The following is a 17,497-nucleotide window of genomic DNA, read 5'->3' as shown; positions in this document are numbered from 1 at the left end:
CAGAAGGCTGTGAATACGTGGACAATGATCGTTGGGGATCTTGGGAGTCTTCCCATCATGCGCCTTTTACAAAAAAGTTTGAGGATCCCTGGTTTAGATAAAAAATTTTTTGTCCTTCCAGTGAGTGTTGGAGCCTGGGCAAGGGTACCAGCCCAAGAATCTCATCTTGTTATTCTTTTTTTTTTTTTTTTAATACTTGTTCATTTATTTATTTGGCTGCACCGAGTCTTGGTTGCTGTACATGGGTCTTCAGTCTTTATTGTGGAATACGGGGTCTGTGGTTGCAGCAGATGGGATCTTTTTTTCTTTTCAGTTGTGGCATGTGGACTCTTAGTTGTGGCATGTGCAGTCTAATTCCCTGACCAGGGGTGAAACCCGGGCCCCTGCATTGAAATCGCCAGGGAAATCCTGCACATCATTATTCTTAATTATCCAGCAGACATGGTCTCAGGAGATACAGGGTACGTGGGTCAAGAAAGAACTTTGGAACAGGTAGAAGGAGGTGATGGTGTGGGACCTTCCCCCCAGGCAGCCAGCTCCATGGCTCAGGGAAGGCGTGCTCCTGGGGAGTAGCAGGCTGAGGGCCCCCGATGCCAGCCTCTGTGCCCAGTCACCCACGTCATGTCTTTGAATCCTTACAACCCTGAAAGTTAGATCTCAGAATGTGCTGTCCTACATATGAGGAGCTGCAGGGAGGTGAACTGGGGCTGAGTGCGGAGTGACCAGAAGTGGCTTTGTGCTCTCTCCAGGGTAACACTTGGTTCCATGAGGCTGTGTTCTTTCCTGGTGAGGCAGATGCTTATTTCAGGTAAAGGATTTGGAAGGGCTGGCCTGTAGACAGCAGCGGGATTGATTTCAGTCATCTATGGAGTGTTCAGTGAGTGATTTTTAACTCCTGAGAGGAAAAGAGATAGAAGGACATAGCTCTTGCCCTAAGAAAACTTGCATGTTATTGGGGAAGATAGGGAATAATTAGATGACAGTTCATGAGAGAGGGTGTTGACTGATGGCCGAGTGGTAAGATGAGTGCTGTAGGAATCCAGGCGGCACAGGGCCTTGGGGTTTGGGAGCGCCAGGGACGCTCTTCTGATGGAGCCGCAGGATGGCCCGGAGCATGGACGAGGGGACAAGCCAGAGCCCGAAGGCTCCGCGGAGTCCTCGCCAGACTGTGGACGGCTGTCTGTGAGCCCATGGTCTTGTAAATGAAGTTCATTTTATTTTCCTAATTTAAAAGGAGTGTTGACTGCAGTTTAAAGCATGTATAAAGAGAAAACAGTGATAAGAATACCCAGAAATGAACACTGCTAAAATATTTCCTGTTCATCTTCTTCACCTGAATAATGTGCTCATACTAGAAGTATGACTCCCATTTTGCAGTTTTTGTGTAAGTTTATAAGCATTCTCTAACAACAGACTCTTCATAAACATGGTTTTGTACTGGCTATGTATCATACCATTGAGTAGATACTCCATCATATGCTTTACTGTGTGCTCATGATGAACAAAAATTCAGAGTAAGTGAAGTGTAGCGAAAGGCTTTCTAACTCAGGTAGGTACATAAGTGATTCTGTCATTTTGGGACCACTGGGGAACCAGAAAAAGAGAGTCAAGGATGACGTGGGGAAGACTGTGAACTTACAGACAGCAAATAGAAATAATCAAGCCATCTTTTGCCTTCTGCAAAAAAGTGAAAAAGTTACCTGCAAGCATGGCTCAAGTGGTAAAGAATCAGGTTTGATCCTGGTTTGGGAAGATTCCCCTGGAAGAGGAAATGGCAACCCACTCCAGTATTCTTGCCTGGGAAATCCCATGGACAGAGGAGCCTGGTGGGCTACAGTCCACGGGGCCGCAAAGAGTCGGACATGACTGTGCACATGCACATTGATTGAGACTGAGGAAGAAAGATTCTGGTTTAGTCAATGGAGAACAATTAGACATCTATTGATTCAGTAAACATTTGTGGAGGACTTGCTGTGGGCCAAAGCAGTGTTCTTGGCTCCACGAAATAAAGCAGTGAACAAGACTGCTTTTTTAAAAAAGAAAAAAGACAGTGCCTACTCCCATTGAACTTACATGTTATTGAGGAGAGACAACCTAAGAGATAAACGTGATAATCTGTAAATTCCATGAAGAAAGATAAAGGAAAGTTAAGGAGTGTGGGGACAGGAGCAGTCTTATGGATGTGGGTGATGGGGTGATGGGCTGAGCATGAGGTCACTGAAAACTTAACTGGGGGAGTTCTCTGTTGTCATGTCTTAGTGAACACACAAAACACATATGTAAGCTTCATGGTTTTACTGCTTCCACCATATTCTATTATGGGGAGTTTCAAGTATTTGCTACACACACCCACACACTCGCTGCCATGATTCTACCATGAATATTTTGACATGTAATTCCTCACTCCGTTCGGAGTTTATCTGGGTCAGGGTACAAGGCGAGGTCCTTGTCCGTCTCCTTCCCAAAGAGCTGGTTCCCTGGGACATGTGTTAAATCATGCCGGCCTTTCCTGTGTTGGTTGGTCATTTTTAAAAAACAGTGTAAGAAAAAAAAAAACAATGTAACTTTTTGTATATGCTTGTTTTTCAAATGGTGTCTTCTGTTCACTCGATATGACTGTTAATTTATTTTACCACCATTTCACTTTCACAGTTTCATAATACATTTTAACATGCAGTTAGGCAAATTCTCGCACTATTTTTCAAAGTTTTCTTAGCTGTGTTATCACTTATTCTTGCAAATAAATATTAATATTATCCAGATCCTAAAATATCTGATTGAAATTTTAATTCATGCGAATATCCTTTCCTCATTTGAAAAACAGGGACAGTAAGAGCCTCTGATAGGCTTGTTGCCTGGGTGAGATGACGGTACACTCCGTGTGAAGCGTTTTGGCGTGCTGTGCTGAGTCAGAGCCAGTTCTGACTTTCCAGAGGGCTCTAAGCCTCATTTAGAGGCAAGGGAAAACAGTCCTGGGTTATTAACCAGTTGAGACGCCCCAGGACCGCGTGCCCTCACCCGGGGCGCAGTTCCCGTCTCAGGGGTAGCCTCACACCTGATGTAACCGCACACCGGATGCTTCACGTCCATCTTGACCCGAGCATTCCAAGGAGACTGTGTTAGAGGAAGGTAAATCCGAGGTCACCCTCCCACAGGCGGAGGGCTGAGCCTGCCGTCTCCTGCCCTCCCCGCGCCCCTGTCTGACCCTCTCCTGGACCTCGCAGCGTCCCCGCCTTGCTGGGGAGCCTGTCCCGCTGCGCTTCCAGCAGTGGTCCTCGCATGGTCTCCAGGGAGGCCGCCGCCTGTCCCGCTGCTCGTGGGGCGGGTCTGCTCCTGCTGCTTCCGGACGTGATGTCCCCACTCGGGAAAAGGGAGGGTTTGGAGCCACCGCTGTTTGTTCTGCCTGTTCCCTCATCAGCTCTGTCTCAGCAGGAATTCCTGCAGATTTCTACTTCGTTTCTTCCTGATCCGATGCCCACATCTAGCCCTCTCCTTCCCTGCATGGGGCCCCCTCCCCACCCGTCTCGGGTGTACCCGGCGCTGTTTGTGTGTCCAGGCGGCTGCCCTGAAGTGTGCACGCGTCTCCTGCTCCTCCTCCCAGACTGGGCGTCTCGCTGGGGCCGTGCCTGTCTTCAGGGCTCACTGCCCTCTCGCCAACCCTCTTTCCCTGTGAACCCGCACGGTCAACAAGACTGACCATTCCTCCCCCAGCGCCTGGTATGGAGCAGACTTCCCATAAACGTGGGTGACTTCGGTACAAGAAGTACTGGTACAGAGTCAGGACCCTCAGAAGGAGTCAGCAAGGTGCTTCTGCTACACCTGGCTCACGCAGCAGCAGGGAATCTGGAGCCTCGCCCTTTCACACAAGAAACTTGTGGCTGCGGAAAGGGGAAGGGTGGAGAAACGGGCAGGCTAGGCTCGTCTTCCCTGAGAGACGGGGTGCCCACGCTGTATGTCCCTAGAGAGGACCCCCCTCATGCTGCAGCCCTGACAGACGGGGGGCCATGGGAGAGCAGGAAAGAATTGGAAGGGAAAGGGGGTGCTGCTGTGCTTCATAAATTGTTGTTTGGCTGTGTCGGGGCTCGGTTGCAGCTTGCAGGCTCTCTGTTGCGGCCTGCGGGCTGGGTCGTTGCTCTGCAGCACGTGGGATCTTGCTTCCCTGACCAGAGATCAGACCTGCACCCCTGCGTTGGGAGAGCACCCTTAACCACTGGACCCCCAGGGAATCCCTCTGCTGCGTTCTGCTTGTTCTTTCAGCAGTGTTCTAGGTTCCCAGCATGGAGTGTTAGGTGCAGAATGAGCTTTGGAATGAACAGCGCTGCTGGGATGCCTCGTCACCCGTGACCGTCTCCCCGTCACTCCCCGAGCTCGCTGCTGCTTGCTGCAGGCCGTCTGTTTCTCGGGGGTTCCTTAGGGGAGGGAGGGGGCAGGGAGGAGCTCGCGTCTGCCTGGCGCTTGCTCCGTCCCGGGGCTGTGCCAGGCACCACGCACCAGGTCCGCACTCGTGTCAGTGATGCCCGTTTTAGGCAGGTCCTGCTGTTGGGAAAGCAGTTGTGGAAGCTCCGGTAGGAGGACGCTGATGAACTATTCCGAGGTCACGCAGCCAGTGCTGGAACCTGATCCAGACGGGCTCCAGAATTCCTGCTCCCATCGCGCTGTAACTGTCTCTTTATTCTCTTTTTGTTCCAAAACATTGTTACTGTTCTGATGCACAACAGGGATCTTTTTCCAACCCAAATAATTAAGAAACTGTTTATCTCCACATGTACTGTGTCAAGGTTCCTAATTTCCAGCAACCACTTCCATTATATTTTTCTCATTTAACTGTTGCTCCAGCTCTTAAGAGGGACAGAGGGACATTAGGATTGGATTGCTTTCCTCCGTGACCTTAGAAGAATTTAAAATATTTCATCAAGAAACCTGACTATGTTGGTTTGTTTACATGACCGTACCGTCGGTAACAACAGAGCCCGCTCCTTCCTGGAGCGGCTCTCGCCTTCCAGGGCTCCCTGGTCTGTTCCGTTGTTGCCGGTCACGAGGAGGACGCTCTGGTCCGTGAAGAGCCCCCGGCTCTGATGCCCCCTTTCAGCGCCGAGCCTCGTCCGGCTGGCTCTGCTCCCTGTCTGGGGCTCCCGCCCTCTGCGTCCTGCTGGCACCTTCTGTTCGCTGACATGCGGGGCAGGGGAAGCGAGGCAGGGGTGGTTGGGGTTTCGCTTCTCCTCGCAAACCTGAGTGCTGATTTTCTCTTCTCTGAAATTTACTAAAGTTGCTTCCATTGTGAAAGCTTTCATCATAGAGTCTAGTCCATAGATAGGAGATCTAACCCAATTCCAAGCCTTTTTTTCCCCCCTAATTAAATATTTGAATAGTGGTTTCCCATTATGGGCTTCCTTTGTGGCTCAGATGGTAAAGAATCTGCCTAAGTGCAGGAGACCCAGATTCGGTCCCTGGGTTGGGAAGATCCCCTGGAGAACAGATTGGCTACCCACTCCAGTCTTCTTGCCAGAAGAACTCCATGGACAGAGGAGCCTGGTGGGCTGCAGCCCATGGGGTCGCAAAGACTCAGACACGACTGAGCGACGAACACTTCCCATTAGGATTGACATACTGGAAAATAATCCAGTCCTTTTTGTTTCTGCTTCTTTAAGTTTCAGAAATTTTATTTCATAGCATCTCAATTTAAATATTTTTATCTCCCATTTTTCACATATAGTTACATTTCAGAATGTGTTGCACCATAATTGTTTCTACAAAGAATATGGTCACTATAACTTCACCCTCTGGTTGTTTTAACAGCAAGTCTTATCTGCCTACAGGAGAATATTAAAGAGCGAGCCTCCGTATCCCCAGGAAATGAGTGCTGTAGCCAGAGACCTGATCCAGCGTCTCCTGATGAAAGATCCCAAGAAGAGATTGGGCTGCGGTCCCCGCGACGCAGATGAGATCAAAGAGCACGCCTTCTTTCAGGTGAGACAGGCTGAGCAGGTGGTTTTCTGGCCCTGCTGTTTTCAGAGTACTTGGCGTTCTTGGCGAAATGAGTGAACGTGGGTGTTTCAGAGTCGTCTTCTCTCTGCTTCCATGTGTGTTATCCCTTTTTAAAATGATAGAACCCTTTAAGAAGGATTAGAATTCTACTTGTAAGGACCTAAATAGTCTTTTTCTCTTTAAATGAAGTGAGAATGGGGAGGATCCCAATAACAGTTGGTTTTCTACATATTAATTGGTTAGAGTCTCTAAGTATTGGATTCCATGTGTGATTTGGAAGTTTAGGCATATAGACTGAGGAGACTTTTACTGAATTTTTTAGTCTCAGTTCATGAGCTGTTACTGCCACTGTGTTATGCTTTTTAGATAGTGATTTCATCTCTTCTTTCCCAGGAGAAATCTTAGACAATTCAAAATCGGCCTCCTTCTCAGTTGAATATTTATAATATGTGAAGAATTATTCATTAATTTTCATTGTACTTGAGATGATGCTTTTCTTATTCTGCAAAAGCCTAATGAGACCATTCATTCTATGGAGCACCAGCATGTCTGCTCACCCTAATTTGCTCAGTGTAGTCAAAAAAAACCAACCGTAGTTTTCAATAACTGGGAAAAAATAGACTGAGTTGGCTAGTTATTTCCATCTAAATAGTCAACCTGAAATATAATGACTTTGATTTCTAAAACTCTGAGCTTATGACTTTTAAATAATTTCATAGTATCAAGAAACATGACCTAAATGTTTATGTCCAGAGGGACCATCGGAGTTTTACTTTGCAAACTGAGCTTTCATATTATCACAAAAATGAATGAAAATATCATGCCAAAACAAAGAAAAAACTACTGTAGAGTAAGCTTTCATGCTTAATAGAGAAAAACAAATAGTAATTGAGAATAAGAATTATCTCTTTGTTCTTAAATGCTCAAAAAAGGATACATTTCAGTCTTAGCTGTTTTAAAAAGTATTACTGTACTTCTTATAGAGGTTCACTAGCATAGTGAGAAATACATTTAGAATAAAATTCTCAGTATGTACATTTCTTAGATTAAAAGATTAACATTTGAACAAACTATTCAGATACCTTGTTCAGGAGTTTGGCTCAAAAATTAACAACAAACTGTGGAAAATTCTTAAAGAGATGGAAATACCAGATCATCTTACCTGCCTCCTAAGAAATATGTATGCAGGTCAAGAAGCACAGTTAGAACTGGACATAGAACAATAGACCAGTTCAAAATTGGGAAAGGAGTACGTCAAGACTGTATATTGTCACTCGGCTTATTTAACTTCTATGCAGAGTACATCATACACAATGCCAGGCTGGGTAAAGCTCAAGCTGGAATCGAGATTGCCAGGCGGAATATCAGTAACCTCAGATATGCAGATGATACAACCTTATGGCAGAAAGCAAAGAGGAACTAAAGATGAAGGTGAAAGAGAAGAGTGAAAAAACTGGCTTAAAACTCAGCATTCAAAAAACTAAGATCATGGCATCCGCTCCCATCACTTCATGGCAAAAAATGGGGAAAAAATGGAAACAGTATTTTCTTGGGCTCCAAAATCACTGCAGACGGTGACTGCAGCCATGAAATTAAAAGATGCTTGCTCCTTGGAAGAAAAGCTATGACCAACCTAAACAGCATATTAAGAAGCAGAGATATCACTTTGCCAGCAAAGGTCTGTCTAGTCAAAGCTATGGTTTTTCCAGTAGTCATGTGTGGATGTGAGAGTTGGACCATAAAGAAGGCTGAGCGCTTCAGAATTGATGCCTCTGAACTGTGGTGCTGGAGAAGACTTTTGAGAGTCCCTTGGACAGCAAAGAGATCCAACCAGTTCATCCTAAAGGAATTAAACCCTGAATATTCATTGGAAGGACTGATACTGAAGCTCCTGTACTTTGGCCACCTGATGCAAAGAACTGACTCATTGGAAAAGATCCTGATGCTGGGAAAGATTGAAGGCAGGAGAAAGGGACAACAGAGGATGAGATGGTTGAATGGCATCACCGACTCGATGGACCTGAATTTGAGCAAACTCCAGGAGGTAGTGTAGGACAGGGAGGCCTGGTGAGCTGCAGTCCCTGGGGTTGCGAAGAGTCAGACACGACTGAGCCACTGAACAACGACTCAAGCAAAATGGCCCAAATCATATTTTCCTGGAATCTTTTTCTCCACGGTTCCCTGTACTTACGAATATTGCAATAGAGCTGTCATATTTGAGCAATTTTCTGTAGCTTAGAATATTAATTTTAGGTTATTCAATTGCCTTGACTTTGTAAATGACAGGGATACTTCAGGAAAGACCAAAATTCTACTTGCAAAGACCCAGATGGAGTGGAGGTGGAGAGAGTTGTAATAGCATTCAACTTTCTACATGCTAAATGCTCTGCTGCTAACAACAGATGTCTTTAAGCTACCCCTTTACTCGAGAAGTTCCTCTTAATACATGTACGGTAGCCAAGCACAGATCATAGCTCGTGGTGGAAAACAGTACAGCTGCAGAGGAAGGAACGCAAACAAGAAAGTCAAGAGACTGGCCCTGCCACTCGCGGACGTTCCAGTGAAAGGGTCGTCTGATTCCCAGGCTTCACTCTCCGTCTGCGTCAAATAAAGAGGATGAGCTAAATGATCTTTAAGACCTGTTCCTGCTGAAAAGTTTGAAGATCTGTAATTTAGTGATTGTACCTCCATCGCCTCCACCAGAGGGCACAATAAAAACATTTTATGTTGATTATACTTACTGAATGTCATCAACGAACTGCAGGTTTCATGTTTTACCGTCTCCGAAATCAGTATGCAGCTTACAGTGGGCAGAATTTTGCTATTCTAATTGGTCATGCTTTTTCTTTCTTAATGGTATGTAAAGTAAGGCTGTATCTTACTATCAAGGATGACAGATTATAGGAGAAATATATTGATATTATATATTTGTAATATCAAATACATTGATACTATATATATATATATATATATATATATATATATATATATAAAACTGTGGGATTCAGTTCAATAAGTATTATCAGAGATTTTTTTAAGTGACAGAAGGAGAACAACCACAAAAAAGAACAGAGGGTTGAATTTGAATCATATAAGAGTGCAGTTTATCAGTTAGTGAAGTGCATGGGTGTAAGGAGGCCTGGATTATCCCATGGGGGAGAGAATAGGCAGTGTTGAAACCCTTGAATACAGCTGAATGAGAAAAGAACGGTTACATAAGTTCCTACGGTCACAGTGTGGTTTAGACTTACAGACATAAACCAATGCATGAATTAGAGTTTATTTTCTAATCTGTCTAGATGGCCAGGAGGAAAGCTAGTTAGCACTGCCTCTTGAAAATAGGGCTGTTCCTTTAGAGTTAATAGTCACATCCATTTTAAAGCCCTTTATTACAATCTAGGTTTGGCTTAAATGCCTTTCTCAGGGCACATGACAGAATAATTCTTGATATCCCCAGGGTGAACTGGGGTGTCCTGGTGCCCCCTAGTGGCCAGGACGAGACCCCACGGCAGTGGGATGGACAGCGGTCCCACCTTTCAGTCCCGGCATCGGCTGGAGCCATAAACTGCGGTGAAAACACAGCTGAGCTAGCCAGCGCCGCATCTGAGTCAGTCAGCCTCGAGACATCCAAATGTTTTATAGCGATAATATAACAATTTCCACAAACTTATCACATGTATGAAATGCCCCCTCCAAAACATGCTCCTGCTTGTAAAGAAGAAATTGTTTTTAATTGTTGGTTGGAAATATGTGCTTTTCTCTCTCTTGCTCCATGAAAATTACCTACCTTTGTTATTTTTCAAAAATGTATTTCAACTTTGTTGATTTCTACTTTGTACCAATTTTCTTTCTGTTTTAGAAAATAAACTGGGATGATTTAGCTGCCAAAAAAGTGCCCGCACCCTTCAAGCCAGTCATCCGAGATGAATTAGATGTGAGTAACTTTGCAGAAGAATTCACAGAAATGGATCCCACCTACTCTCCCGCAGCTCTGCCCCAGAGCTCCGAGAGGCTGTTTCAGGTAATTGCGAAGGGCACCCGTGCTTTCAAAGAAAAGATTAATTTTCTCATATGAAATGTTTCTGACATCTTGAAAAACAGGACTCTCTAATCTCTTTAAAATGATTACATACAGAGATATGACAAATCGTTAACTGAAGCTTGTAGTTTGTTAAATAGCAGACATTATTTATGTGTTTTATTTTTTGAGTTCTCTTTATATATTTAATTATTTCTGGCTGCACTGCACAGCACGTGTGATCTTAGTTTCTACGCCCCCTGCACTGGACCCCTGAGGAAATCTCTGTGTTTATTTTTTATGTGAATAACTGTTAGACCTAGCACCTGAAGTTTTATTTCTGTTCAGGCTCTTTTGAGAAAATGCAGTACTTTACCTCTATTCAAACACAGTATTCTTAGTATTGTATAAACAGTGTTGCCTGATTTTTTATCTTCTGTGAGTAATCTGAACTATTTCCCAACCCTTAAAAAAGATTTAGAAAGGATTTTATATGTAGGAAAGTATCTTTTCTCAGACTTAAGATAAAATATTCTTACTATTAAATGGCATTGTAGCTTCATTTCCTTGATTCCCAGAAGCATCCCAATATTACCTGTCTCTGGACACAGGCTTGCCCTTGGCTGAGCACAGTGCAGATGGAAGAAATGTTTCTTGAGTGTTCTCGCTTGAACTAATTATCATCCATCATGTACAGATGGTCCCCAGTTTACAGTGGTTCAGCTTAGGATTTTTTGACTTTATGGTGGTACAAAAGTGATCCATGTTTGATACAAACTACACTTTGAAGTTTGCTGTTTCCTGGAATGAGGGTGCGCAGTAGGATCCATTCTCAGTGATGGGGGCTGCCGTCAGCCCTTGGTCCTGTGGTGAGCAGCTCGTGCAGCCGGCGTCCAGAGACACCGTGACTGTGAGCAGCCCGTGCAGCCGGCGTCCAGAGACACCGTGACTGTGAGCAGCCCGTGCCGCCGGCGTCCAGAGACACCGTGACTGTCAGCAGCCCGTGCAGCCGGCGTCCAGAGACACAGCCCATGCAGCCAGCATTCAGTGACACCGTGACTGTGAGCAGCCCGTGCAGCCAGCGTCCAGAGGCACCGTGACTGTGAGCAGCCCGTGCCGCCGGCGTCCAGAGACACCGTGACTGTCAGCAGCCCGTGCAGCTGGCGTCCAGAGACACCGTGACTGTGAGCAACCCGTGCAGCCGGCGTCCAGAGACACCGTGACTGTCAGCAGCCCGTGCAGCTGGCGTCCAGAGACACCGTGACTGTGAGCAGCCCGTGCAGCCGGAGTCCAGAGACACAGCCCGTGCAGCCGGCGTCCAGAGACACAGCCCATGCAGCCAGCATTCAGTGACACCGTGACTGTGAGCAGCCCGTGTAGTCAGAGTCCAGAGACACCGTGACTGTGAGCAGGCCGTGCAGCCGGCGTCCAGAGACACAGCCCATGCAGCCAGCATTCAGTGACACCGTGACTGTGAGCAGCCCGTGTAGTCAGAGTCCAGAGACACCGTGACTGTGAGCAGGCCGTGCAGCCGGAGTCCAGAGACACCGTGACTGTGAGCAGGCCGTGCAGCCAGCGTCCAGAGACACAGCCCGTGCAGCCAGCGTCCAGAGACACGGTGACTGTGAGCAGCCCGTGCAGCTGGCGTCCAGACACCGTGACTGTGAGCAGCCCGTGCAGCCGGCGTCCAGAGACACCGTGACTGTGAGCAGCCAGTGCAGCCAGCGTCCAGAGACACGGTGACTGTGAGCAGCCCGTGCAGCCAGCGTCCAGAGACACGGTGACTGTGAGCAGCCCGTGCAGCTGGCGTCCAGACACCGTGACTGTGAGCAGCCCGTGCAGCCGGCGTCCAGAGACACGGTGACTGTGAGCAGCCCGTGCAGCTGGCGTCCAGACACCGTGACTGTGAGCAGCCTGTGCAGTTGCTCTGGACACACAGCGTTGCGTTTCACACTCAGCGCAGCAGTCAGTAACTGACATGAGACAGTCAACACTTCCTGTAAAGCAGACTTTGTGTTAGATGATTTTACCCAGCTAGTTTATGTGAGTGTTCTGAGCACGGTTAAAGTAGGCCAGCCTAAGCTATGATGTTAGGCAGGTTAGGTCTGTCAAATGCATTTTCAACTTGTAATGTTTTCAATTTATGGTGAATTTATCAGGACAGAACCCCAGTGTAAGTCATAGAAGAGCTGTACCACTTTTGGTTCGGCACATCATTCTGCTGTTTGATTTTATTGCTTTTCAATTTCAAATCGCTTCCCCGGTGGCTCAGCAGGTAAAGGATGCACCTGCAGTTCAGGAGATACAGGAGACCCAGGTTTGATCCCTGGGTCAGGAGGGTCCCCCGCAGAAGGAATGGCAACCCACTCCAGTATTCTTGCCTGGAGAATCCCATGGACAGAGGAGCCAATTGCTGACTTAGAAGCTAACTGGAATGAAACTTGCTATTTTGCTAGTTTGAAAACCAGTAGCATTTCAATCACATTTTAGTTCCTTAACTATACCTTTTTTGAGAAGTTAGTTGTGTTTATAAGCAAATTTTTATCAGCAGTGCAAAAGAAATATAGCTGTAGGGAAGAAGTATTTCTCTGCCTTTCATTTTGAATCTGTGAGTTCTACCAGAAGATGGCATTATCGCCTTCTGAGAAGCATTATTCTATTGATTTGAAATGACCTTGCATTTTGGATTGCAAATAAAGTAAAACTAGATTTGTCCTAACACAAATCTGAATATTTTTCTTTTTTTTTTTTTTTGGCCATGCCGCATGGCATGTGGGATCTTAGTTCCTCAGCCAGGGACAGAACCCACAGCCTCGGCAGTGAAAGCATCGAGTCAGAAGAGAGAAAATGGTTACTTATTTTGTTTACTTTTCTTTTTTCTTAAGGGCTATTCCTTTGTTGCTCCTTCCATCCTCTTCAAGCGTAATGCAGCTGTCATGGATCCTCTTCAGTTTCACATGGGAGTTGACCGCCCCGGGGAGATGCATGTTGCAAGGAGCGCCATGCTGAAGGTATAGCTGCGTGGTGGTTAAGTGACCTGCTCATGGTTTAAATACCGCGCTAGTCGTGTTTCTCAAGTCCTGTAAATGTAGTAGACTTTCCATTTGACTCAAACCTAATTTTAAAAAGTGAATTGGAAATAGCGATATTTGCCCTAGAAAATCACCAACGTCCATTTGAAGGAGCGCCTTTTTTACAGCAGTAGAAAATGGTGCATTTACATAAGTGAGAGAGATGTTAGAAGCGAGCTAATGATGAATTTTTAAAGATTATAAACGAATTCCAGTCCTGCTTATGAACGTTCATAATGTTCTGTTACTCAGCAGTTCTATCTGTCCCTGTGTGTGCCTGGCATTTTCTTAAGTTAAATGGTGCTGGTTTCTTATCAGGAGTCTCCATTCTACCAACACTATGACCTAGATCTGAAGGACACGCCACTGGGAGAAGGAAGTTTTTCAATCTGCCGAAAGTGCATTCACAAAAAAAGTAACCAAGCATTCGCAGTCAAAATAATCAGCAAAAGGTATGCCCTTTTCTCATATATTCGTTCTAGTGGATGGATTCTCTAAGATCTTTATTGAAAAGGAAAGTAACAGTATGCTGTAAGGTTTTTAACCAAGGTTTTAGCCATTCAGCTCATCAGTTGATCCATTATCCTTCTAGCTCTGAGACAGTAATCCACGTTAGACATAAATCATAGTGTGATACACTTTTGAGGTTATTTCGAGAAGACTTTCTTGCGGCAGTGTTATTTAAACAGACTTGCTTAGTGAGTTCAGCAGCTGTTGCCATTCCTATTAGGTGTTCTATTTGAAATATTTTGTCTGAAATAATTAATATTTAGCAATCCACAGGTAGCTTTGAGAACTAGTTGTTTTGGTAACTGACTGTTACCTCCATGATGGTTTATTCTTATTACCAAATTGTCGAGCACATAGGGCATCCATTTCTTCATATGATTAAGCACTTTCCTGACTCGGAAATAATCACTTTTCTCAAGAATAATGCTTTACTTGCTCTGGTGGGTGTATGACTCACTGCTTTATGAAGGCCTCCTTCTGATACTTTGACACTCACATCTGAATATGCTGTAAGCGCAAACAAAATTAGGGCTGGGGCTGTACTTCCAACAGCTTGGTGAAAAGGAGTGTAGACACTGACTGCTTCATCTTTCAGGATGGAAGCCAGCACTCAGAAAGAGGTAACAGCTCTGAGACTCTGCGAAGGACACCCCAATATTGTGAAATTACATGAAGTTTTTCATGATCAGGTATTCGGCTTTTTTTTTTTACTGTGCATACTAATTCATATGCAAGGTTCTACTTTTCAGCAGTGTTGTCGTTGCTTCTGGCGCAGAGTCAGGGATATGGGGCGTGACGCAGCCACTGGAGAGGTGAAAACCCACGCCGCAGACTTTTGCGCACCCGTCAGCGCCGCCCCCTTTCTCTCTGCAGGGCCTGGGCGGAGGGTGAGGGAGGGGGCGTGGAAGCCCCGCCCCTGCGCTCGCTGCGGTCCGCCCCTGCGCTCGCTGCGGTCCGCCGCCGCGCCTCTCAGAGCTGTTCCCTCCGCCTGCAGCCCGCCGCTGTGACTTCGAGCGTGGAGCTCAGCCTGAAGCCTCATTGCTCTCCTTTTTCTTTAGTTGCTAAGCCGTGTCTGACTCTTTTGTGACCCCGTGGACCGTAGCCTCTCTGTCCATGGCATTCTCCAGGCGCGAACACTGGAGGGAGTTGCCATGCCCTTCTCCAGGGGATCTTCCTGACCCAGGGATCGAACCCGGGTCTCCTGCATCGGCAGGCGATTCTTTACCGCTCAACCACCAGGGAAGCCTCCTTAGTGCAAGGTAAAGAGCAAATAGGAAGCAGAAGAGCAAAGGCGCTCCCTTCCCCCTTCTCATTCCAGGGGCTCGCGTCCCCCGCGCTGTCCCCTCTCCAGCCCGCCTTCCGTCAGGACCCTCACTCGGGGCATGACACGGTGGACCCGGGAGGGATGCTCTTGGGCCAGGTCCGTGCCTGGTCCTCTGCAGACATCGCTCCGCCACAGTCATCTCTCCTCCCGACTGGGCGTGGTGGCACATTTGCACAGAAGACAGCATGCGAGGCCGCAGAGCCGAAGCCCGTCCTGGGTGTGGCTGGCCCCAGCTTTACCAGTGAAGAAACAGGTTCAGAAGGGCCATGAGTGTTTTCCCACAGTGGGGGAAAAAAAGAATCATGAGACTTATCCAACCACAGTCACATAGCCAGTCAGTGAAAATCCCGCCGGAGAGCTGGTCTGCGGTTCTGGGCTCCCTCCAACGTGCTGCTCTGACGTGCGCGTGGTCGGGAAGCTGTGGCCCAGCTCTCTGCGCACTGAACCCCCCGGAGCGCCGGGGGCTCGCACGGCCCCGGGGAGACCCGCGGCGGAGCAGGAGCGAGACTGCGATCGCTGCTGTTCGTTAGCGTGTACCTAACGTGGTCCCGGCATCGCAGCTCTCATTCTACACGCATCGTCTTACTCAGTCCTTACCATGACTCTGTGAAGTGGGAAAAGCAAAACTCACAGAAATGAAGTAATTGGGTCTCCCCATCTCTGAGTGGTCCTTCTGGGATCTGAACCTACACAGTCCAGCTTCAAAGCAGGCTTTTGATCACTGTGTCCTCCTGCCTTACGGGAGGCAGATGCACCATCTGGTTTTCGTATCAGGTGAGTGAGCACCCCAAAAATGGCATTGTCCACTTGCTCCTTGGTGCTCATATCAGAAAAGGAAGACCTCTGAATCAAGGATTGGGGGGACTGGTCTCCCTGCTCCTTCGCAGCCTCTGCCTCTTCAGGGCCCTCAACCGCAGTGCAGGAGGTGAGTCCCTGTCCCCTGGGGGTGCTTAGGAGGAGACAGGACGGCTTCCTGTGGGAGATGATTTGCACATCCCTCAAGAGCTTGGTGGATGGCCTTAGGCACACAGCAACAACCACGCATGCCCCCCCGTGGTTGCAGCTGTGCTCTGAGCTGCTCCTCCCCCCACAAGGCTTTGGATCCCTGACCTTCGGGCCACCATCAGATCTCGGCAGTTACACCCCTAATATTGTATTTATGTGACAAATTAACTTTATCATCTGCTGCTGTTATGTTCAAGAGTTACTAGGATAGACACCACCTCATGGGGAACTCCCCTGGTGTACAGTGGTCGAGACCCCATCTTCCAGTGTGGGGGACGAGGCTCGGTCTTTGGCTGGGGCGCTGAGATCCCACCTGCTCAGAGCAGCTGAGCCCGCGTGCTGCAGTGAGGGAGCCCCCCACACCCACACGGAGACCCCGCGCGGCCAGAGCACTGTCTCATGCCGGAATCCTGGATGCACCAGTAGAGATACGCTGCTGTTCTCATATACAGTTGTTGATTACTTGGGTTGTTTTTTTCCCCATAGTGGTGATACAGTTGCCTACATCATGCCACATCCAACACAGTCTGCTTTTCATCTCAAGATCCTTAATCACATCTGAGAAATCCCCTCATCATACAAGGTAGCACCCCTCACTTCTGGGGGTTAGGATGTAGACATCTTCAAAGGGCCATTATTCAAGCTACCATATACACATTTCCCCCCATTATCTGCATTTTTATCGGTAAGGGTACTAAAGTTCATGGAGGTAAAGTAACATCCACTGGGTCATAAGTAAGTCGCAGAAATGGCGTTCAGATGCAGGCTTGACTTTAAAGCTTATCTCTTAAATCACTCTAGGTGTTGCCTCTCATTTGTTGAGAGCTTGCTGTCATACACTTGTAGCAGACCTTTAGCTTTGACCTAATTTGGCTGATGTAGAAATTCAAGTTAGCATAGTCCTTAGTAGCCTGGGAGCAATTCTCTTTAAAAAAAAAAAAAAAAGAAAAAAGGGTTATTCACCTTCTAGAATATGCCCATTGTGTGCAGGATCATGTATTTATAGCCATCTTTTTTATGATGCAGTTTTTCTGGACTTTGCTAATTCAAAAGGAAGCATGCTTTGTTTTGTTTGTTGAGTGACATTGGTGTGATAAGGCATAGCATTTGAATCTGATTATTGATAACTTTTTTAAACCATTTGTGTTCATTGGAGAGCAGGTAAATTCCTTTGCTTTTCAATAGCTCCTGTGTTATTTTCTTTATGGAAATATATGCAAAATATAATAAGTATGTAACTTTTGATACTATTTAATTAAGATAATGCCTTTGGGATCAAAAGCAATTTTGTCTTTAAAAAGCCCATAGTGAGTTATGGGTATTTGCCGTGAGAATTAACAGGAACCCTGAAACTAATCTGTGGAGCCCTAAGAGAAGATTTAAAGTGACATCATCCAATAATGCCTTTTTTTAAAAGTAAATTTGCCATTAAATGTATGTGTCAGGCCTCTCGTGGGCAACATGTTCCATCAGTAATCTTCTATATTATTTAAAGCAGCCAATTTCACATTATTATCAGTACGAGGTCACACTTTAAAAAGAAACGTATGTAAACTCAATAGAGAGGGTTGGAATGCAATTCAG

The 17,497-nt window shown here is 46.6% G+C and overlaps 1 protein-coding gene across 3 annotated transcripts in view; it reads left to right on the top strand.

The window, feature by feature from the left end:
* RPS6KA5 (ribosomal protein S6 kinase A5) overlaps window positions 1-17,497 on the top strand; it is a 185,730-nt gene that overhangs the window by 150,322 nt on the left and 17,911 nt on the right. For all 3 annotated transcript variants that reach the window (XM_065940932.1, XM_065940931.1, XM_065940933.1), the window contains 5 exons: window positions 5,817-5,967; window positions 9,845-10,006; window positions 12,889-13,014; window positions 13,393-13,526; window positions 14,180-14,273. In XM_065940932.1, coding sequence (XP_065797004.1) covers window positions 5,817-5,967; window positions 9,845-10,006; window positions 12,889-13,014; window positions 13,393-13,526; window positions 14,180-14,273 — 667 coding nt within the window. The remainder of the gene's footprint in view (window positions 1-5,816; window positions 5,968-9,844; window positions 10,007-12,888; window positions 13,015-13,392; window positions 13,527-14,179; window positions 14,274-17,497) is intronic.

Source organism: Muntiacus reevesi, chromosome 7 (genome assembly GCF_963930625.1).
Source record: "Muntiacus reevesi chromosome 7, mMunRee1.1, whole genome shotgun sequence".
Classification (NCBI taxonomy): domain Eukaryota; kingdom Metazoa; phylum Chordata; class Mammalia; order Artiodactyla; family Cervidae; genus Muntiacus; species Muntiacus reevesi.
This window is presented reverse-complemented; position numbering and strand designations above follow the sequence as displayed.